Consider the following 23,863-nt stretch of genomic DNA (forward strand, 5'->3'; position numbering starts at 1 on the left):
GGTGAGACTTTCGGAACCACCTTTTAGAACCACTGGGGCAGACGATTCCACTGTGGTTTGAGTCAAGCACGTGGAGCAGAAGGCCAGCTTGACTGAACAGGGAACTCCTCATGGAGCTCAAGAGGAAAAACAAATTATGCAATCTCTGGAAGCAAGGTCAGGCTCCACAGGAAGAGCACAGAACTGTGGCTCACATATGTAGGGAGAAGACACAAAAAGCCAAAGCTCCATTAGAGTTAAAAGAGAAACATCACCAAGGGAAAAAACAGAGACCCTCGTCTAGGAAAGGAAATGTATTTTATTGAAAAAAAAAAGTTACATTTCACTTATACACCATGAAAATACTGAGTTGTGTGTTATTTTCATAAGAAGAGGTCAAGACTTGCACAAGAAAACCACATTCTTTATTACAGCATTACTCCACGAGATGAGGCTCTGGTGGCATCTGCACTGGGCATTTTCACTAAACAGTAGAGCAGGGCTAAATGTGCTTTGGGCAAAAACCCTAAATATTGGCCTCTTCCAGGTGCTACTGCCCGTTGAAGATATGGCACTCATTTGGTCAATACTGAATTATTTCTGAATTACAGACAATTCTCAGTTTCTCTACTCCCATAAGTCCTAGGCAAATTCATAGCTATCCCTCCCCTCCATTTTTTACAATCTTGGTTCGTTTTTCACATTCAGCCAGATAAAAGCATGTTGAAGCAGTGTATGGGCTGCCAATCCCCCTTCTCCCAGAAAGAAAACAACACTGAGAGGGGATGCATTGCACTAACAAACACTGACAGCACATGGCAGGATCACTGGATGGTGCTGAATTCTCCAGGGTTTCCTCCTATCACTGCAGCTCCAGCAACAAGCCCAGGTTTCCTCCCTACCAAGGCATGTATTCACATCTAGCACGTATCAGGCACGTGCTGTACCAAATGCAGGACACGAGTGCCTGCAGGTGGCATCCCAATGCCATCTGTCACAGCTGTGTCCCAAGGAGTGCGCTCCAAGCCAGCTCTGCCACACCTCTGAAAACCCCTTGTGAACTGGAGACCTCTGGTGTGGAAAGTCTTATCAATCTGTCGATGAAAATGAATACTAATGCCACATAAATTCCCAGGTAACTGCCCTTATTTATCGATTGATTTACTGATGTCATTTTTTCCTTGCTTAAAGGGAGCAGGAAGGAAAAGAGCCAGTCCTGGACTACTCTCACACCATGCAAGTGCTGTGAAAACAAACTTGACATTTTCTCCACCTGGATCTCCCTGTTATATTCCCTATTTAGAGCACTGATTTATTCAATGCTGTTTTCTGCTCTGCGAGGCACAAGCATCACACAGATCATTAAGAACAGCCACACCAAATTTTTTAGTACTGTAATATTTTTGCGACACAGGGGATGGGATGGATTGAGAACACCAAACTCTGATTACTGAATCGCCAGCTCTTCTTTCAAGTACTTTGCTCACAAAGATTTCTTTTCTTTCCCGTTAACTGTGCAGCTCTGCAATTAGGCCCTGCTCACCCAGCATCTGGCTGCCAGGGAGAGAGGCAACTCCACTCTCCCTCATTTTGAGCAGCTGCATTGTCCCAGACCCTCTCTAGCAGCAGCACGGGCACTTATCTGTTCCCAGGATCAGGAGGTTAAGGGAACTAAAGATTAAAACTTCAGGGGTTTTGACTGGATGAATTCCCCATTGATTTTAGCTCCTTCATGTCCCTTATTATGGGGACAGGCAAATCAGGGACAGCAGAGATGATGGGAGAGGAAGATTAGGGCACAGTTCTACGGTGTAGCTGAGATGGACAAGTTAGATCTACCACAGCAGCTGATAATTCTCTACCTTTCTTTTCAAAAGCATAAAGGCCAAGCCTGAATCACCTGAATAACACACTTCCAGAGTCTCTTGATTCTCCATGGCCTGCAGAAGAAATCTAAGGGGATTAATTACGCCGTGGCCGGGAAAACAGGGGGCTGCACACCAGGAGCTTTTGGGTGCACAAAGAGTTGTGCTGAACCACAGCCTCGGTCCAGCACTGCCCAACAAACCAACAGCTCCCCACCCACCTCAGCTCCCACTTGCTCAGAGTAACTCCCCCAGATTTCCCCCGGGGGAGGATGCAGGCAAAACAGTCACTCTGCCACCACCACGGGGATGCTGCACCCACAGATTCCCAGGAGAAGGAAAGCCAGGCACAACATATCCCCAGCACTGCTGTTCCCTGCCAGCCTCCCTCCTCAGCAATACATTATTCATCTCAGCGACATTTCTCCTGCTAACTTAGCAAAGCAGAAGTGCTTCTTTTTTAACACATCCAGAAATCGGGAACTCTGGGAAAAAAAACTCCTGATAAAATCTCCTCTACTTTTTGCAGTGGTGATTTATTCACAAGAGTGGCGAGGATGCTGCCACGTCAATTAAAAGGGACATAACAGGTGATGCTCAGTTTTGCCAAATCACCAACTGCTCTGGTAGGTAATGATATTTGGAGCATAGGACAATGCTCCAAAAACTCCTTTATGATGCAGACCCTTGTGCTTTTTACAGATACCCTGAAGTTCAACCCAAAAAATTAATCTGGACGGTATCTGGACAGTTGTGCTTTAGCCCTGGTCTCCCAGCCATAAGAAATAAAGACTCGGTACGTTCTGCAAGATGTAAAAATCCTGCTCTGGTTTTGAACCCTGTGAACATCTTTGCTTTTTGACTGCATGGGATTTTATCAGTAACTCTGCTCTCCTGAAAGGTATTTATGAATTTGAATTCAGAACAAACAATTCTTCACGTTATTACAGCTGACAAACTACAAGGAAAAAAAAAATCTTTACTTTCCCCATTTGTCTTTTCACCTGTCTGGGCACAGGTTTAGCATAAGCTATGAATCAGCTTGGTCAGGTCCTACAATGGGAACGAGCCATTTCTGTTCCATCTCTTGGCTTGTCCATGTATATGTTGCTATTAAACACTTTTAAGATCTCCCTGTCTTATTTAATAAACAAACCCATCCCCAATCTTTAACCTAACCTCGATGTATTTGAAACTTCTTTCCAGTGCAAAATTTCAGGCTTATGCCACAAAGCTTACCTGATGTGAAAATGGATAAGGTAGCAATATTTAGGGTTTTCTTTTTAGACAATGGTTATCTACCATCCTATTGCCTCTCTCTACAATCAAGCATACAAGCCTTACTGCAGGAAGGATACAACTTGTAATGGCCAACCAGAAAAATACACAAACACTAGAAAGCCTACAGTTTCATCAGAAATTAAAATCATTTGCTATTACACAGAACTTCATTGTTTTTCTGGCATAGAAGTCGTTGAATTACTACACACACCTCAAGGACAATCATTTAAGATGTGGAAACAGGTAACAGGTCCACCTAGTCAGTACAAAGCACCACACAAACTTTAAGTACATAGAAATTTTGCTCATAAATATTTCTTTGTTTAACAATTCAGCACTAAAAAAATATTACTTAAAAAGGCATCTTTTATTAAGTTATTCAGTTTGTCCAGGGCTGGTGGGGTTGTACTATCCCTACTATATTACAGCCACCTGACTCTCTTTCCAAACCATTTTACTTCTCTGGAAGAAAAGGCTATATGTGGCTGGGACCCAAAGCTTCAGCACAATCTATAAAAATATAATTCTTTAAGACCTTCTGCTCACATCCTGAAGGCCTACTCAGCCAGCCCCCCAAATTCCGTTTCCCACCCCTACCACGTTGCAAATAAAACTTCAACATACACACACACACACACAGAGTACATAAATTACACTCTTCTACACACAGATTTTTTTCTAAACAGCAATGCAACCATGAGGGCAATAGGTAAGTGTGATTTCAGTGGTAACATATGGCACAGCCTTCTCATATTGCTGGTTTTCTCTCTCTGAATAATGTGCTGCCTTATTCACTGCTCTGCACGTTGGGGGATTTATTACCATTATTTGCACCGTGGGGGCACTGAGTCAGGGATGCATATACATTTAGGATCATCCCATCTGCCTCAAGGGCCTCTGCTACCAGAGCAGTAAAAGCACCAAACTGGTGGCACTGGGGCTGTCACCTGGCACTGGTTTCCTGGTGAAGCAGATGGGAGTTTTCCTTGGGTGTTGAATGCCACACCACATTCCTCCCCTCTGGGAAATGGTGAGAACTAGCTGGGTCTCTCCTGAAGCAGTGCCCTGACAGCAGCAGCCCTTTGCTCAGGGCACACTCCTCTGGTGGCTGACTGAACCTCGGGGATTTACCTGAAATCTGCTCCTGCATGCATGTATGAACTCACTGGTTTACTCATTTATTGACAATAATGCACTTCCAAGAGTTTTCATTTATTTGAAAGAGCTATTTTTGGGCTGTGATTGAACATCTCGAAGCTTAGTTTCCATGGCTGACAAATGTCTTTAATGGATGTGTTTTAGAAAGCTACAGAACTTCTCAGCAGGCTCTCACTTACCAGGAACATGAAGAACATGTTGCTTTCAGGAAGAACAGCTCTCTGGATACCTAATCCTGGGATTCTAAACAGGAGTGGAATGACTACAGTCAATAACTAGCAAGAGGATGTAGGAGGGATGTGTTTCCCTTTATGAAGAGGTATTTTAGTACCAGACCAATCAAAATTTGTAACACGTCTCAGCTTTTAAAAGCATTCTTTAACTGGGCAAAGACCTTTACCTGGGAGAGGTGCTTTTCCTTAGTTTAAATATAAACCAAACCTCTCCAGTGGACACAGGTGTAATGACACAGGCACTTTCTGCTTCCTTAACCTGGAACCCTGCTCTCCTCCTCCTGCAAAACACCAGGCTGGCAGGGACACTGCTGAGTGCTGGCTGAAGCTCATTTCCCACTCTACAGCCCTGTGTGCTCTACCCTACACAGTGAAGGTAAAAATTGAGTGAGTGGAGTGCACAAGAAAGAGATCTCAAAATGAGTTTTGGTTCTTATTCCAAGCCCCTCTTCTCACCTTGTCTGCAGGAAAAAAGAGCACAACACAACGAGGTTCTGCACATACAAGTAAGAGGAATGCAAGGGAGTGGTGCAGAATGCCAGCAATTTTCTTCCCATGAAGGATCTTAATAAAAATTAAGACAAGAAGGATGTTACTCACTTCCACATCCATATCTTACAGTAAGATGATTACAGGGCACAAATGTGCTCTCTTCTATTAATAACTACCCCTTCTCTATCCTAGGACATAACTAAAGAAACATTTAATTACATCCACTTTATTCAGCAAGACTATCAAACCATTCTTGTGCTGTTTAATTCTGAAATGATTAACATATTTAAAAATAGGATCTAACAATTTGTGTGTGCACAGTATAATAAACGTAGATGCTTTTATTACAATCTTCCTTGCCACATATTTTAAAATAAAATTAATCAATACAATCACCATAACAGTCTCAGACAAAAAAATTAACACCATCCAATCAAGACACAGTTAAGATACTCAAAAGGCAGTATGAGTAGCTGGAAATCTTGGTCCTCCAATCCTTTTGTACAACACATGGATTATAGATTTCTCCCCACTTGAGATAAAAATCAGCACACAAACATTAACAATTCATACTGCAGGTTTCTGAAGTGTTTCTATTGAGTGTGAATAGCACTGATTTTAGCACAATGTCTTTATGCACATCTCAATTCTCAGCACGTAGAGACTAATCTAGGCCCAGAGTAGAAGGTTTGTAAACAACTTTTGGTCTCTCCTGCACAGGTGGCTCCAAAACGGACTGGGTGGACTTGAGCAGTGGCCACAGGCACTGCAAATCACTCTGGGAAAAGGGGATCCGACAACAAATTAATTCCAGAATGGAGAAAGAATGTGAGGGAAGTCGGGTGGACACAAACACAAAGCATTCACCTCTCCCACGCCTCCATGTGCTGCAGCATGAGAAGCCTCTGACCTCACACATGTGGCAGTGAAGCCACCAGTCCCCAGCTGGTGAGTGCTGGACTGCTGGGTTACACCTTCCATGCTCTCAGGATGGCCAGGGAAGATTATCCCTTATTACAGACTCCACTCTCTGGGCTAAAGTGCTTGTTCTCCTGTCATCAATTAGGACCTAAGTTAATTTAGATTATTAACCTTTTAACTAAAGGTGTGCAAGTGAATCAGTCAACGCTGGTCAGTCTCCTCCAAGCCCCTAAATAAATAGAGGGCACTATCTGACACTGAGACACTTTCCAGCTGCATCAGAAAGACAGCAGGAACTCAGGAAAAGGTACAGACATTACATGCAGGAGGAGAGGAGGGAATGAAGTATTAGACAGGACTGTGCTGAGTCTTTGAATTTTGTTCTACACGTGAGCTTTGTGTAACTCTAAACAAATAAAAATGTGTACCTTGACATTCAAAAATACTTGTCAGCCTGCTCTGGCTACAAAATATTAGCTACAGAATATATTTACAGATAATTTCTGATGTTTGTTCCTGGCAAGAGATGTTAAGCCCAATTCTTCACTGAAGACATAAACCTGACCTAATTTAGATCAGGTCAGTGGGAGTTTAGAACAGGTATCACATGAGCAACCCTCAGGGACTCAAGCAGATGAAGCCAGCAGCCCATTGCTACAGGATCCAGCTACTGTGAAATAGGAACTTTTGCAAATTGAGCACATTAGTATGAATATTCTTTTTTTTTCCTTTTTTTTTTTTTTAACATGGGTATGTCACAAATTCTAAGGAAGGTGTGAATTACTGAAGAGATCCATTCTCTGAAGAAGTGGGAAAAGATTACACCTGACAGATATAAACTGCTCCAACAAACATATCACTTTGTCTTTTATGTCAAGATCACAGCTCATCATGGTTTACAATTAAAACCTTGTTTGCAAGGTAGCTCTAAGCCTCCCAAATCCCAAGCTTCTTTATTACAGAGAAAACAGCCCTTGCCTTTCTCTCAATCCTCTTGTGAAGTCTGTTTACTCTAATGGCAAAATAAAATTGTGCTGTCTCACACTTACTAAAAGGGCATTGACCGTTGTCTATGCAGGTAGGGAAGTTCAGGAAGGGACCTCTGGAGATCCTCTGGTCCAACCTCTGAGCAAGCAGGGCCAAGTACAGCAGGCTGCTCAGGGCCATGTTCAGTCAGCATCTGAGTATCTCCAAGAACAGAGACTCCACAACCTCTCTGGGCAACCTGTGCCAGGGTTTCATCACCTTCACAGTGAATTATAGTTTTCTAATGTTTAAAAGGATTTTCCTGTATTTCAATTTGTGCTACTGTCTATTTTTCACTTCCTTGGGCACCACTGAGAAGAGCCTGGTTCCCTCTTCAATGCTTCCCATCAAACACCAGTACACACTGTCAAGGTAGTTCACATCTTTTTACAGGTTGGGTATCAGCCATGAGCTCACATCTCTGTTACTGACTGCTAATTTTAGCAACTGTTCACACCAAAATAATTATTCCCAGAGGGTTATTTCATGACAGTGGTTACTAAAAACTGTGGCAGTTGAGCCACATTTTGTAGATAAATTCCTGCAGACTTTTTTTCCTGAAATTCTCAACTAACGTGATTTTTTTTTTTCACTTTCGATGGAAAACACACAAGAGGAAATCAATCAGAAATGCAATTTCCTTCCTCTTATGCAGTGTGAGACAAGTAGAGCTCATCCACTGGATCTGGATTCAACACCACACTAGACTTTATCTTGGGACAAGCAAGAACATGGATCCCATACAGAAATCCTATGGAGGTGTGAGTGGTCAATCCCTGTCAGCAGACCTGCCCTGCTGCTTTAGTATGTGCCTGTGATCCATAGGACACTGAAATTATTAAAATTCCCATTTTGAAGCCTTATCAAGCAGAATTGGGCATTAATAATAATATAATAATGTATTTCTGTAATCTCTAATGGTGTTGCTTGCAGAGACAACATGAACAAGTTAATTTTTCTGTTTCACTGCATTTGATAAACACTTGTAACTGACCAGATCTTACTAAACCAAAAATACTACTTTTCCCACATTGCTTCACTGCTAAGGCTGCCAGCAGTACTCACTGATGTTAAGTGAAGTGCCCCTGTAGTTTATAACTACATCCACCCACAATGAACAAACCAAAGCAGCCAAATTCCAGGTAAGAGCTTTCTTTTTAGCCTTTAGTTAAAAGAGAATCAAAAGCGGCCTCAGAGGCCACACTTCCAACCAGCGCTACTGAATAAAGGCATGATCCTGTTAATGAAGATGTTTCTGGAGCAGCTTTTGGAGGAAAATCATGTGGGCACCCATAGACGTGAGAAGTCAGCAGTCAGAACCTGCGACAACTGAAACTGTGCAGCTGTTCATGGATAAGAGACAGGAGCAGAGATCAGCAACATGAATGACACCTCAAGGTCACTTCAGAGTACTGAACATGCCAAACATCTTCAAAGTACTCCTACACACAACCAGAACTGTGTGTGTAGCTTTAACCCTGCTTAGTTTCATAGCAGCTGAGATACCGAATACCAGAGTAGGTAACCAGGTACCTCCAGGAAAAGGGAGCATGGAGCCAGCTCCATTGGCACTAGATGCCATCTTGAAATACATTTTCCAGTCAAGCATTCCATTAGCAAATTCACATCTACAGTCTTTGGCAAGGCAGGAACATTGCTCTCTTGCCCTGGGTAATCACACAGACTAAGTGAATCTGACAGACATTGGGATACCTGGGAATATGCTTCAATGCACACTAACTGTTCCGTTTTAAAAACTGAGCAAGGCCAGCACATATGTTTGAGAGTGGATATCTGCCTATGCTGGGCACTATTTCATGAAAGTCAGGTTTCTGTCACAGATCTAAGGCAAATATTACAATTTACAGGAAAGAAATGAGGACATCGATACATTGTGCGTTATTGGAGACGTGGAGCCTTTATAACACGGTGGCTTTCACTATGATCTCTGGGTTTTCTATGTCCTTTTTGCTTTGGACCATTCTCAGTTCCAGGTGGGCTGAGTTTGGTTTGTTTCCTTCGCCAGCTTGCACTAAAAAGATGACATCAGAATGTCATTAAAAACAGCAGTATATAAAGAAACAAGTTACATTATTCTGTTACCCCAGGATTTTCTCTACCTTCCTCCCTTCCCTATCCTCCCTTACTGCTCCCTGCTAAAGGCTCCCAAGGCGGAAAATCCAGGTCAGCACTGTGATTTCTTATCACCACTGTTCCACACCTCTCTCCAGGAAAGAAACATAGTTCTGCTGTTAATTAGGAAGTCACACGGACATGCTGAGAGCACCCACAGACTTTCTTAAGAACTGAAAGATGGGAACTCCAAGGGGAGAAAAGCTGAAAAAAATCGCTCCTCACATGGGCCAACACAGCAAAGAAACTATTATTGGTTGATAAACCCCTCTCAGTGCTGAACACACACTCAGAGGGACAGTGGGTGAGCCCCACTGAAGCAGGAGCTCTTTGGCACACCAAACTCAGCATCTCCTCACGTAGCGCTGGTTTTGCAGAGCTGAGTCAGGCACAGTCAGCACGACTGTCACCCACCACAAGCTAAACAGTGACACCTGCAGTCGGCTCTCGTCAAAAATGGGCTTGCAGGACACAGTAGGAACATGCAGGCAAAACTACCAAGCTCTCATTCTGTAAATTCTCTGCCTGCTTCTGCAGTGAGGGGATGCCTTTAGTCAGGAAACCCAGAAAGCTCCTTGGATATTTCTTCTGATGCCAATCCAGGCAGAACATGGGAACAAGGTCTGGATGAATTTACCTTTTGCACTCTTAATGGTCCTTTGCAGAACATGCTGCATGGCTGACACTGTCTTTTCACATGCCACCTGCATCAACACAACATATTCAGGGTTTAGTAAAACTTCAGCTACCTAAATATTACTTAATATTAATTAATATTATTTCAAAAACACTGCTATTAAGAGGAAAGCATGACTGACAAAACAAACATGATGACAACTATGCAATGCTGAGTTTGGGGAATTTTTTTTTTTACTTAATTCTCCCCAAACAGGTATTAGAAATCATAACTGCATCAAGGACTCTATGTCCTTAAGGAAAAGAAACAGAAAAATGGATTTGAGAAATTATTTTCAGTGCTTATTATGAAGTGAGAATAAAAAATGTAATTATAAACATGCATGCACTCTGTCTCTCTAGAAAGAAAATCTTATTTGGCAAAATTACAAAATCAATCTAATTGAAATATGACTGTTTAACGCCCCTTTTGGCTAAAGGGAAATTCTGTGGCTTTTTCTCTGAGGTGAGGAATAAAAAGCCAGAACAGAAGACAGTATTTAAGTAGTGTCCCAGACAAAAATATTTAAGTAGTGTCACAGATAAGCAGTTTTTTAAAAAAGTGAAGAGAAAAAAGGTCTAAACTTGCAGAGAGATGAGTAACTTCTCCCCCACCTTCAAATTGTTTGGGTGCTTGTGTGTCCATGCCAGAAGCATAGCAGCAAACAAGTCTCCTGTTCCAACAAAGACAGCATCCACTTTAGGAGACTCCACTCGAATTCTTTGTGTTATCCTGGTACCATCTGCTTTAGCTACAACACAGATCCACAGTTAAGTGACACACCCAGCAACTAATACAGTAGTAATGACTAGAATTTAAAAAGAAATCTTTTTAAAAGTCATCATCAGATTTGAATTCTTTTGCTATTTGGAACATAAAGGAGTATTGTAAACTTTGCACCAGCTCTTTTAAAAGGCACAGCCTTCCAGAACTTGGCCAGCTTGGGATAGCATTTACAACTTCTGTACTGTACTGTACATACTTCATTTAAGAGAGAGGAGGGAGCTACCACCTTCATTTTTCACCCCTCATAACTGTGCCCTTGTCGGGTGGAAACACTGTGTGACAGTCTGAACACCCAGTGAATCCTGGTGACAGTACAGAAGGGGATACAGAGAAGAAGCAGAAGGGTATTTTATAACCTATTAAGGGAGGAACAATCTGCTAACAGGACAGTGTGACTCTTCAAAAAAGCATTCAAACCTGTCATATTCCTTTTTTATATCCTTACTACCAGGGTCACTGCCAGGGGCTGTAAGAATCCCAATGAACCTCGCCTAGGACATCCTCCTCCTCTGCCCAGGAGCTGCACAGAAGCTCAGGCCTGGGCACAAGCAACCCTGCCTGGGATATGGTCCAGATATTTCTGTGTACAGCCCTGCTGTCCTGATCTACTTATTGAATTTTCCAGCTTCATCTCAGACCTGCCTTGTCTCCCTAACTCTGGGCTGTCACTGGGACCTGTCTGCCACCATCCCTCTGTCCTGCTCACCTTATTCAGGTCCTGTGGGTCTGTGCCCAGTGGTGGGGACAGAGTCCTGCCTGTGCTGGGATCACACTCAGCTCTTGTCTCCCCTCATGGAGCAGCCCCAGTCTTACCACTCCTGATATTACTGGAGGACAAGGTGCTCACTTAGGGAATCTGTGCTCCTTCCATGCACTACAGATAGGCCTGATGAAACTACTTCTTCAAGGAGTAACTGCAAGCACAGACAGGTTGAAAGAGAGCACAGGGAAGGAAGGAGCTCCTGACTTACTTTTTCTGTGGCTTCCCAGAGCGATCAGGTAGTCGTTTCCTAGAGATGCCTGCAGATCTGAGCTTGTGATCACCACAGTCTCTGGTCCCATGGCATGGAGCATATCCATCACCTTTCAGTGTGCAAAAAGGCAGGAATCAGTGACTGCAATACGTGTTGATTAAACTTTCATTCCTAGTACTGAAGATTTTTAACTAAAACCTTATTTTGGCATCTTTTGTAAAGAGGAAAAAACAGTCTCTATTCAAATAATCCACTTGAATTGGGGCATTACTTTGAAACAGGGGAATCAAAACATCCACATTTAAATGAACACACTTGTTGAAATATACAAGCATTTCTGTTTGTGTTATCTTTGGATGCTCCTCTGGGAAGAATACTGTTTCAGCTGTGATCAGAATTTTTGCCTGTTTCAGCTGTGATCAGAGTTTTTGCCTGCATCATGTTTTCAGAACATGTTATCAAAAGAATAAGAGAGTAAATATACAGACATGTGTACCTGAGTTGGCATGTTGAAGCTTTTACTAGAAAGCCAACAACTCTAGGTTATGAAATCTTATTTAGCTAACACTTTTAGAGTTACCAAAAATAAAGAAACCTAAATCAGAGGAACAAGTGTGTCTATCTCAATCTTCTTTCCTCATTCTGTTTCAACCCCTAAACTACAGTTGTAAATTACAGACCTTTGCAGATGTATTTCCACTCTGTGTTCCTCACTTAAACTCATTAATACTCTACTTCTGACATCACAATTGGTTGTTACAGACAGAAGTGATTTTGATTTCACAGAAGAAAGAATGACTTCAATAATGAGTTTAGTATAAAACATGGATAAAATATTAATTCTCCCAGAAGAGTTGAACTAAAACCCCTTTTAGGCTAGCTATGACTCATGAGCAGCTGAATGATAAGGATTTATTTCTGCTATTTTTTAATACTTTATTGCTTTTTTTCTTGTCTAAGCCTCCAAGTTTCTTCAGCTGTCAGACTTCTTTGCATAGACATCAGCTGGGTTTTGAAGAAGCAGTAAATCCACCAGCATACACTGACACAATCAGTCTGTGCAGTAATATTAAACTAACTTTCATTTCTCAGTCCCAATTCACCAGGATCCTAACCTCCACTGTTTCTAGTTGTAGGACTTAATCCTTTCTATGTTCATATCACATCATACTTAATTTTATGTTAGAAGACACTATTGTCATCACAGGTCTTGTTAAGGAAAGGAAAGCAACCACGAAGTCATGGAAATCAATGCCAGAATTCCTGCCACATTTAAGGGGGACAAATTCCAGCATGGATTATTACTCAGACCCATATATGACATGCAGCTGGAATGACAGACAGATTAAAATATTATACCCTGCAAACAACTTCTTTAAAAATGTTTCTATTTCTATGTATAATTCCATCTCTTTGGCAGAGATTTTTTTAAGCCCATCACAAATCAGAGCTATGGCATGAATCAGTCAGAAGACTAACTGGCAAAACTGCAACTCATGTTTGCAGCTGAAATATGCAAATTTAAAACTAATGGCTGCTCAGCTAATTATGTACATCCCAAGACTGGTTCCGCTGGAGAGGATGAGAGCAGAAGAACTGAGCTGTAGACTGCAGGCACTGGCATGAAGCACAGCTCATCACCCTCACCCAGCACAGTGGGGTAATGTAAAACCGGGGGCAGTGGAAATTCAAAGAGATGAGATCTCTGTAGCTGCTTCCTGCTGTGATGTTGGTCACTGGGGTGACCAATTCATGTTGTTTGACATTGCTACAGCAAAAAAACAACAAACATTTGGGCTGACAGACCCCCAGCTACTCTCCAGGGTGCCACTGCAGCTGCTGCTTGTTTAGAGATTTTGTGTTCTTTTGAAGTTCAAAGCCAAACTGGAGGGAATAACATCAGTCCATTATGAAAGCACTTGACTAGCCAACAAAACAAAGAGCTCAGCCCTTCTTGAGACATCAAGAAAACTACTTCTATTTTGTCCTTCACCACCAAGCCCTACACCTTTTTATTTTCTTCACTTTGTGTGAAGGGCAAATCTTTACACCTCGATGCAATATATTTGCAGGCCATCTATCAGCTCTATATGGCTATGACAGCAGCTGTCAATGCTGTGGATTTATCTGGGAGGAGGAAAAGCTGTTCTCACACTCAGCATTGCTGAATGTGGAGAGCACAGCCCCAAACAGATTCCTAACACCCAGGGCCCCCTGGGGTTTTCACCCCTACTAAATAATACCCACAGAGCTGGCAGTGTCTGGGTATTTGCCACGAGTGCTGCTGCCACTCCTCCTTCACTGCAGAAAGCAAGTTCAGAGAGATGTACTCATTACCACTGTAATCCCTTTATCTGGAGCTCCTTTGGGAAGTTGTTTTCTGAATTCTGACACTAAAAGAGGAAACCTTTTGTGCCTGAAGTGTACAAGCTTTAATGATAAACAGATGGAAAGGACAGAAGCCAAAGTGACTCCAAGGTTGAAGGCAAACTGCAAACTGCAGCACTGCAGGCAGGAATGCAGGAAGAGAGGTCACTCATCCCACCCTTTTACCTACTTACCTCTAGTGCATCTTTTTCTGTGTAAATCTTCCTGCCAGTGAGTAACCTGAGAATGAAACAGAAACCTTAAAAGAGCAAGAGTTCTCCAGGCAGTGACTGTTTGTTTGTCCTTTCAAAGGAGGAAAGCTGGGACTGCACTGAACAGGTCAAACCCATCTGTAGCTCCACGGTCTGCTGGACCAGACCTGTGTGTTTAAAGGCTACGTGCACAGACACACAGTGCTGCTGGAGTGCACTCACACCAGTCCTACCCTGCCTCCTCCAGAGATCCCTGCATCACAAAAATTCCCTCACAAGTGTGTTCTCTGCCTCTCCTATGTAGCTGCTCCTTCCCCTCAAGGGGACAGCCTGTGCTGCACCACCACAGATTATCTCCTGACCAAAGGGTCACAACAGTGTAGACAGGACAGGCAGGAGGCATTTAAATTCTTAGCTCCTGTGAGATGTTGTCATGGTGGTATTTCTGAGTCTAATTTTGGGGGTTGAGGGGGGTTGAACCAAACTATTTCAGTTCTGATATTGTGGCACATAATAAAAATTTTCATAGTTATGGGTAAGGATGGGGAAGGTACTTTTTTAACCTGTCCCAGAAACAGGCCTCTGGTGATAACAAGGAATAGTCATGAAAATGAGACACTGGAGAAAACAAGAAGAATCTTTTCCTCACATAACTCCTGGATTTTTTATTGGTTTCAACAAGCAGCAGTAAGATTATCTGAAAAACACCACTTGAAACGAACAGCTAAAACCCAAAACCCAACACAAACATACAATAAGGCACTATACTGAGACAAATAAAATTAAGGGGTATCATTTAATCTTCCTTGTGCTGTTTTTGTTTTTTTTTTTTTGTTTTTTTTTTTTTTTTCCCCCAGAAGTTTATTTGGCTAGAAAAGGAAATAAGCACTTACTCAGCTTCAAACTGGTTTGGAGTGATTATATCTGCAACAGGTACAACTTTGTCCCTGTAGACTGGCAGGAGATCCTTGGGCACGTACTGGGGAGAAAAAACAGTGTGAGAAGTTGTCAGCAGTGTCTGAGACGTGGGACTGCAACTCTCCCTCTCTCAACCACCACTCCTGCTGCCAGAGTGACCTGACAGCTCCAAGCTCTGCAACTGCAGTGGCAGAGCATCCTCCAGCTGGGGACACTGTCACCAACAGCCCTTCCTTCCCTGGAGGTGATGGGAAGCACCATTTTTAAGCCGATGGACCTAAACTGGCAGCATTAAAAGGAAATGATGCCTGGGTGAAGAACTTTCAAGTTCTCTCCGACCAAGGTGACGCAGCAGCATGAGGAAATACAGTGTCCCCAGCTCACTCATGTCCTTACCTCCAAACCAAACTATTTAGTTCAAAAATGAATGTTTGTCAGTGCACAGCCCGGTACTGGCACACGGGACCTTTCTGTCACTGATCACAGCCCAGTGCCCAACAGCTGTCAGATCCCCCATGAAATGAATCATCCTCATTTAGGTTCCAGGGCTGTGTCAATTCCCAGGATGACTGACAATGGCAGCCAGGCTACCAGCCAGAATGTAGCTCTTAACAGACGATGAGAGAACTCCAGACAGACAAGGATGGGGAGCAGGGGGATATTTTCCTGTGGACAGGGTCTATCTACCCTCTGTTGTCTCAGAGAGTCAGAAATAATCCCAGGGCTGGGCACCTGCCATTATTTCCAGATACCAATTTCATTCAAAACCAAGAAATTTTAGTAAGAACTTACTTGATGCTGGGATCCAAAGCCACACTTAGGTAAAGCACCTTTGCTTCATTGTTTAAAAAATAATAAATCTTTATACAACTTTATATAACAAACATGCACTACACAGAGAATCCAAACAGAAGAGTACTCACCATAGAGCCTTCTCCATTCCACTTGTCACCCATCACTGGATCACACACTGTAAAGAAACTTAGGTTTAGAAACAGGGTACAGTTACAAAGACCATGGTGGGAGGGAAAAATTTTAGGTAACAGTAGTGGCTACAGAACAGCACTGATCACCTCAAAGCTTACACAAGAGCTCTTACAGCTCCTGGAACACTCTGAAATTTGTATCTGGTGGCTGCCAATTTTGAAAATGTCTTAAAAAAGTTGTCTGGAATGGTAGTATGGAGGGGAGAAACATGGGAGAAGATGCCAGCACAGAGGAGTCCTATTTTTACTCAAGTGAAAAAAATACATGCCAAATGTTCACACTAAAACACTGTGTGTATATTAAATAAAGAGAGTACTATAATGAAACAATAAGAAAATTCATGCCAAAGTACTTGTTGTAATGATATTAACACGTGTTTGGCACAGCTTCTGGATCACCAGCAGTATTAACAACACATTCCACGTGTCCTCAGTGAGGATGGAAACAGCCTAGCATTGCACTTCAAAAAGGAACATTGTTCATTGTATTAAAAGATCTTTAAGCAAGATATCAAAAAGAAACACAAATCCAAAGATATCAAATCAATGTCTGTATTTCAGGAAGTTTCTATGAGTAAAAAGAGAGCAATTTGTTTTACATTTTAAAAATATTTTCTTTATGTTATAATCTATTTATTAAACATAAAGGATCTTAGAAGCCTTGCTGTGATCTCACCACCTGACCACTTCCTTCCCGTTCTACACAGTGAGATCTCTTTCTGTTCATATTCCAGAAGTCTTTAGCTTTCACACAAGGCTATGAAGAACTTGACAATCCAATAGTGTAAATAAAGGCTAAAAAGAAACAAAACCCAGACAAGATTTCTCTGCTATATTTTGCTAATTAAGACCTATGCTTTGTTAATTTTAAGTCAGATATCACTGCTCAACACCTTGCAAATCCTGCCAATCATTCCAGATGTTTCTTGGCCACACTGTTTACTGGGTCTGAAGATGACAGCTCAAACCACCATTTATCCCACTAAATCCTCACTGACTTTGCCCTATCACTCTGAAAGCTTTGCTCAATTCAAGCCCATGCTGGTTTACGTTCAAAATTCCAGAAACACTCAGGAGAAGAAGGAAGGGAAGAAAAGAAATCTTTTCTCACAAGCTAAAGCCTGATGTGACATATTAGTGACAACAGCTGCTGGAGCCCCTTGCTCCCTGGATAGTCCTAGGGAATATTAGAAAGCACCAGAGCTAAAAAAGCCCTGGGGTTCAAGGTAAACCATGAAACTCATGAGGCAAAGGAGGACACTTCTGGGATGTTACATGGAACCATGGAAGGGCAACATGGGACAGCCTGTCCTGCTTTGGCTGACATGGAAATCAAGGAGAGGTTTCATCTGTCAGCACACACAGCCTCTGAACTATCAGCAGCAGCAGCTGGCTGGGATTTTTATCTTTTCCTGGATACAGAAAACCAGTCCTCAAGGCACACTGTCCTTTGGAGACTGAAAGGCAGCAAATAGAGAGCTAAAAACCCAACTCCCTTCACACCTAAAACTGAAATGAAATATCACTGGAGGCCCAGCTGGCTCCAGACAGACCAGAAATGTTGCATAACATCAGAACAGTGTTTCCATCCTAAAATGTGAAAATGATCAGCATACTCAATGAGGAAGCAGAAAGGATTATAATGCACATCCTTACCATACACAAGGTTAGGATTCTGTTGCTTCAACTCCTGGACAATATCCACCACCATTGCAAGAAATGATGTGTCTCTTGTATACCCTTTCAGAGAAAAAAAAGACACCTTTGAAGTCCAATTTCATGAACACTTTTGCTGTTTCTGGTTTTGGATAGGAATGCTGCATACTTCCCATTCTTTGGATAAATGCATTTTTAGAACAAAGGCATTTCAGTAGTTGACTCAGGAATAATAGGCTGGAATACAAATTCAGACAGTGCTCGCAGAACTACAAGTATAACCTTAAAAATCCATTTACTAAGAATGTTATATATGAAACTTCAAAATATAACTTCAAAATGCTTGAACATATATAAACAAAGGTCAGGCTAGAAGGAAAAAACATTTCTTTTAATAAAAACAGTATTTTGATCAGTATTATTTTTTATGCAGTAAACAGGAATTTTTTTAAAATTTCATATGTTTTTCTCATACTCTGTCTTGAAGCATTTTTTTATTAATAGTGTTCATGCTGATAGAGTCCAACACATTAATTCAAAAGAGATTTAACCTTGATAATTTTAGGGCAACTTCCGAAATACCAATAAAGTTCCTATTTTTCAGGCTTAGCAGTGAAGTAAGCTGGAAATAAGTGTTACTGTATTTCAAGGCCCCAATCACAAGCACCACAATATTCTCATTTAATAATTTTTAAATTTTATAGATGTCCCTTATTTTATATATTTATGTATTAACTTTAGTTACAACATTTATGAATTACAATTCAATTTTAATTTATTGTAGTTCATTTTTTGGGGATGGAGGTGTGCAGGGCCAGGAGCTGGACTCAATATTTGTGGGTCCCTTCCAATTCAGCATATTTTGTGATTCTGTGATGTAATACTACTATTTCTAGCAAGGTAGCAGCTTTCAGTGTCCTCGGAAATGTCCACTCTAATAAAATATTTTAAAGTACATTTAAACAGTAGATTTTGGAGATTTTTTTTTTTAAACTTGAAAAATTGATCACTTCTTGGGTGCTGCAGAGAAATGGAAAAGATTTTTTGCTCAAATGCTGGATTTTATCCATGACATGCTGATAATCAGTCAAAAGAGTCAAGCAAAGTTTTTTTTTTAAATGTGATGGCAGACTGGCTGGAAAATAATACTGAATTTGATTAACATCATTGACAGAGGTGTTTAAAACAGTTACACTGAACTGCAATTTATCTCTTACCTTGAGTGTCTTACAGTAAATGAAACAAATACAAGAAGATCTACAAATTACTAACAGTCAAAAAAGTCCATGGAATGTTATTTTGTATAACTGGCCTAAAGATAATAATTTTAATCTCAGCTATCTACAGTCATCAGACAATTAATAATCAAATCCCACCTGCTGATAAATTGCTTTTCAGTGTTTAAATAATCATATCCAGGTTGTTTGAGGTACAAGGTAGTTGTGCACTATAGTGAATGTCTGTGTGAAGAGAAAAATCTGACCTTTGGCCCTGAATGAAAACAAAAATGGGTGGAAAGTTCAAAAATTACTGCTCTTTCTACCCATGCCTTCTTTCTGTTCATACTGAAAATGGCTGCAGCAAACAAGATTTTAAAACTAACTTGAACAACACACAAAAAATCCTGTTTTAAGAGACTTCTATTAATAAATATTCCCTTTTTCTCCGAAATTCCTTTTTACTGAAGATTTCTATTTTCCTTCTACTATTTTTAATCTCTTACATCCATTTCGCTACTGATAGGAAAAGAGTAGAGGTCTTTTTCAAGAGTTGGAAGTGAAATAAAAAAAGGAACATTTAAGCTAAAAAAATACTCAAATAATATTTATAAATTTTGCACACTAACATCTCCTGAAAATTCCTACAATACAGTGTGCTTTTCCTGGAAATGTCCTCTGTGTAAGTTCCTTCCAGGAAAGAAAGGGTATTTATCTATTTCTCAATAACAAAGAACCCATTTATGCCAAAATTAATTTCTTAACTTTAGTTCAATCTATTTGCTATTCAGTCCCCTTTATCTTGGAGATATTCCTTGAAAAAACCCTGACAACAACCCTTTGGACATGCTACACCCTTTAAGCCAGAACAACTGCTTTGGAGTTACAACCCATGCACTTAAAATTTCCAGTTTTCCCTGTGTATAAAGAACTTTCCTACATGTGGAAGCTATGAAATCAATCAAATCTGCTGATTTATTTCTGCTTACCTTTAAAAAGTCCCTGTTCACTGCTGTAAAAAATTGATACTGTTATCCAAAGATGCACAGCTCTTACTGAGGTGAAATCTGATCAGTAACCTACTTCTGAGAAGCAGGAATTGTGTGAGAAGAAATTTTTAATTAAAACTTATTGTAGAATCTCTTCTTTCTATGAAGTATTCTACCAGAAATTCTCTTTGCCTGTATTTACAGACACTTAGTACATAGTGCAAGCACAGGAAAACACTGCAAAACTTTTCACTCAGATGACCTACACAGTGACAAGAGCAAAAAATCAAGATATATGACAGTCAAAACCAAAGCCCAACTCTACTCATACTTTGCTCAGTGCCCAAAGCACTAAGCCTTAAAGATCAAGTAAAAAAAAATCAAGGACAAACAACTGTTTATAAAATCATACTGCAGTATCACAGAGTGCTAGTACTGCAGACTTTGGAGAAAGGGTTAAACACATGTCTTCCTGATAAATTTAAAAATAATACTCTGACATTCCTCATCCATTCTTCCAGTAGAGGCACTCCCAAAATATGAAGTGTGCCTGGACCTGGCTGGCCTGAACAAGCCTGTAAATTATAATATCCAAGGGATCAATTTACCTGCCCAGTTACAACCTCCTGCCTGGAGAACTCTGGCTGTTCCAAATTAAACAGCATGAGCCAGTTCTGACTATAATATACAGGTGGCATTTTAATTCCTTAGTTTGCAACAAGGAGGGCTATATTTTACATTTCTATACCCCTGTTTACATCTCCTGGGAACTCCAGGGAATGAGCTCTTCTTACCTGTGAGCACATAATCGTACCGGTTGACCTTGTTCAGCTTAAGTCCTTCATAAAGTTCATGAAGCTCATCTGAATTCAACACTTGACCCTTCCAGTGGGCATAGCCTGCAAAGCAAACACCAGGTCGTTTTTCAAGAGATGGATTTTCTGTTTCAGATCACACAGATGATGCACATGGAGGGACCACATCAAGTATCAGCACCAGGAAGCATTTTCACCTCCTCTCCTGTGAAATGCTGTTGCAGGATGAAAGCTGCTGTCAGCAGAACAGTTTAGGTGCTCAACTTCTCCTTAGCACCTCTGCCTCCCAAAGGAGCTGGAAGGACTACACTTGCAGTCTGAGAGTGTCTGTTTACAAGCTGAGCACACACAAGCTCCTGCAAGATTTCCCATGGAGCTTTTGCAACTATCCCTTTCCTGAGTGGAGGAGGAAAAACATGTTTTAGACTTTACTGGAGGAGGGTGTCACTACAATCTATTTTTGCTATTTCATACTATATATATTTTAGAAAGGAAATATTGACAGTGAGATGACAATCTTAAGAGGTTTATAGATCTACCTGGACACAGGCCTGCACCCATCAGATACAGCATCCACTGGGACCTGCATGCCACAAAGAGAGTGACCACAGCAGAACACTCCCTTGGATGCTCTTTAAATGTACAGTGTCACCTGACAGACTTTCTCCCCAAAAATAGCACAGCTTCAGTGCTGAGGATCCTGGAGGAGGAAATGAGTAGCAGAAAGTCACTACAAACAGATAAATAATATCCATATACTCGCATCCTTGAATGATCTCTAAGAATTGCAAGCAAATATGCTCAGCTGAGAGAAGCAAATGGAAAGTGGAAGTTACTTGGGATAAACTCAACTGATTTCAGCAAACAGTGGACCAAGGTCCATGGCAGCCAATTCCTAGGAAAAAAAAAAGAAAGAAATGTATCTATCTCCCTTAACAGAATCTAAACATTTGTTGAAAAATGTAAATGCACATTTCACCTTGTCATCAAAGCCTGCCCATCTAGATGGCACCCATCACTCCTACATATGTAAAAATGGGGCTTCCTCCAGGATATTAGATGAGGCAGCCACAATTTAACTCTTTCAATCTCCATAAATTCAGAGTTTGTTAAAAAGCTTATCTTTTTATTAACTGGAATTAGGAAAAGTGAAAGGTTAAGTGAGGTATCTTCTCCTATACCTCCCCTGTGTAAAGACAGCGGTATTCTGTTTAACTTCTGCTCTTGCAGTTAGAAAATTCTGTGATGAAAACTGTTGGCTTTGATTATCACTCTAAACTGACTTATTAGAGTGACTGCCAAAAGGTGCCTAGAGCCTGGGATAAGCACATTTTTCAGTTTTCCTTCTCATGAATGCAAATACACCCACGGTATGGTGAGCAGATGGATCATTTTGCTCTCCTCAGCTCACAAAGGCCAAGCCTCTAAAACACGACTCGCTGCCAGCTGGCTGGGGGCCTGACTCACATCAGCCACCACCACTCCCTCCCAGGAAAATGCTTTGCACAAGTCTGTGAAGAAAGGGACAAAGTAAGGGATTTCTGTAGTTTCACTGCCCACCTTAGCACAGGCCCAGCCCCAAGTGTATGAAGAACTCCTGAGTGCACATAAATCCAGTATTTGGTTTAGTTAACACAAATGCAGGTATCTGTTCTGTCACATCTGCAGCATCACAGAGAAATAATCTGCCTTCTCCTCTCCCCCAGCCTCTGTAGCACTAAAAAGCCAGTAAAGGGACACAGCAGTCGTTCCATTGCGGCCACCAAGGAAACTCTTTTTCACCCCAAATCAAGACAAAAAATCCTGACATTTATCTCACACATGGCCATAAAAATAACTATGACAGATTGGCCAGGCAACCGGGATACTTTCAGGAGCCATTCCTACAGAGACATGGTAAATTCACTACTTAACCAAAAGTTCACCTTCCCATGTCAAGCTGTCCTAAAAGGTCAGTGCACAGGGTTCACATTACACTGATCCTCCACTGAGGGAGAGAAATAAATACGAAACTTCAACTTCAGGCAGCAGCCCAGTTTATCCCCGGAGTTGGTTTCACCTACATGGGGTAGGGACATTGTCTGAACTTTGCAGCCATGACTTCCACAGGTAACTTGAGGATCCTTTTAATTACCTGGTAACATGTAACACAACCTAAAGTCTAACTACTAAAAACAAAGCCCTAGGGAAGCTCTCAGGGAAGCCCCAGCTATTGAGAGATTAAAAAAAAAGGGAATGCCTTCACTGGAGCTGCAGAGAACTGTGATGTCACTAGGACCTGAATTACGTTCACATAATAATCCAATCAAATCAAAACTGGCAGCAAGATGGGACCACCCCTGTGCCCTTTCCCCAGGGTAAATTCATATAACATGACAAACGCAAGGGGTAAATCCCATGATCCTGCATTTATCCTACCTTCCTGGCAGAATGTAACACCAGAAAGCAGAAAGACAGAAGAAAAAGCCAGTTACTCATGTTCAAAAAGGTTTCACGAACTGGAGGATGGGGTCCCAGGAAGAGGGACTATCTTGAAGTCGGAAAGGCAAAAAGGAAAAAATCTGAGTCTTCCTTGTTTTGGGTAAAAAAACCACCAAATAATTCCCCTCAGTGCTGGTCTGAGAGAGCAGAGAGAACACTGCAAATCATGACACAGCTCTTCAAAACTCCACTTGGCTCAGACTGCATTAGTCTCCCACATCTGTAATAATTTTAAACACACAGATGAACATAAACACTTAAACAACCTTATACCCCTTCCGCCTATCTGGTCTTTTATTGCAATTACATGTTATCTATTTGCACTTAGCAGATAAGGCAATGACAAACAACTAAGATACAATGCCTCATGCCACGAAAATGATGAACATATTCACCAGTCTCAAAGGAAATGTCTTGGTTAATTCATATGAAAAATAAATAAAATAAAATTTAAAAAAACCCACAACCAAGAGAGACAGCTAATATTTCACCCAAGATGAATTTACATATTTGCCTTCCTCTGCTTTTTTTCTTTTTTTTTTAACTTTGGAATGTATTTATAATCCTCTTAATTATTTTCAAAAACAAGGATGAAAGAAAATCAAAGTACCAGGCATACCAGAAGGAAAAATAAAACCTAACTGACCAACACGGCAAAAGAAAAACAAGCTACCATTTTAGTAAAGCAAATAATGTAA

At 41.2% G+C, this 23,863-nt stretch overlaps 1 protein-coding gene across 1 annotated transcript in view; it reads right to left on the reverse strand.

Annotated features, from left to right (window-relative positions):
• Nucleotides 1-280: 280 nt before the first annotated feature.
• The window catches only part of PDXK (pyridoxal kinase), a 45,292-nt gene continuing 21,709 nt past the window's right edge, over nt 281-23,863 (reverse strand). The window contains exons 3-11 of the mRNA XM_066177079.1: nt 20,664-20,768; nt 17,664-17,747; nt 15,945-15,991; nt 14,997-15,082; nt 14,086-14,131; nt 11,522-11,633; nt 10,379-10,515; nt 9,726-9,792; nt 281-8,987 (exon numbers count right to left, since the gene is read on the reverse strand). Of these exons, the coding sequence (XP_066033176.1) occupies nt 8,875-8,987; nt 9,726-9,792; nt 10,379-10,515; nt 11,522-11,633; nt 14,086-14,131; nt 14,997-15,082; nt 15,945-15,991; nt 17,664-17,747; nt 20,664-20,768 (797 nt within the window). The 3' untranslated portion in view covers nt 281-8,874. The remainder of the gene's footprint in view (nt 8,988-9,725; nt 9,793-10,378; nt 10,516-11,521; nt 11,634-14,085; nt 14,132-14,996; nt 15,083-15,944; nt 15,992-17,663; nt 17,748-20,663; nt 20,769-23,863) is intronic.

Source organism: Chamaea fasciata, unplaced genomic scaffold (assembly GCF_029207755.1).
Source record: "Chamaea fasciata isolate MVZ Bird 193981 ecotype frontalis unplaced genomic scaffold, bChaFas1.0.hap1 SCAF_2, whole genome shotgun sequence".
NCBI classification, from domain to species: Eukaryota; Metazoa; Chordata; class Aves; order Passeriformes; family Sylviidae; genus Chamaea; species Chamaea fasciata.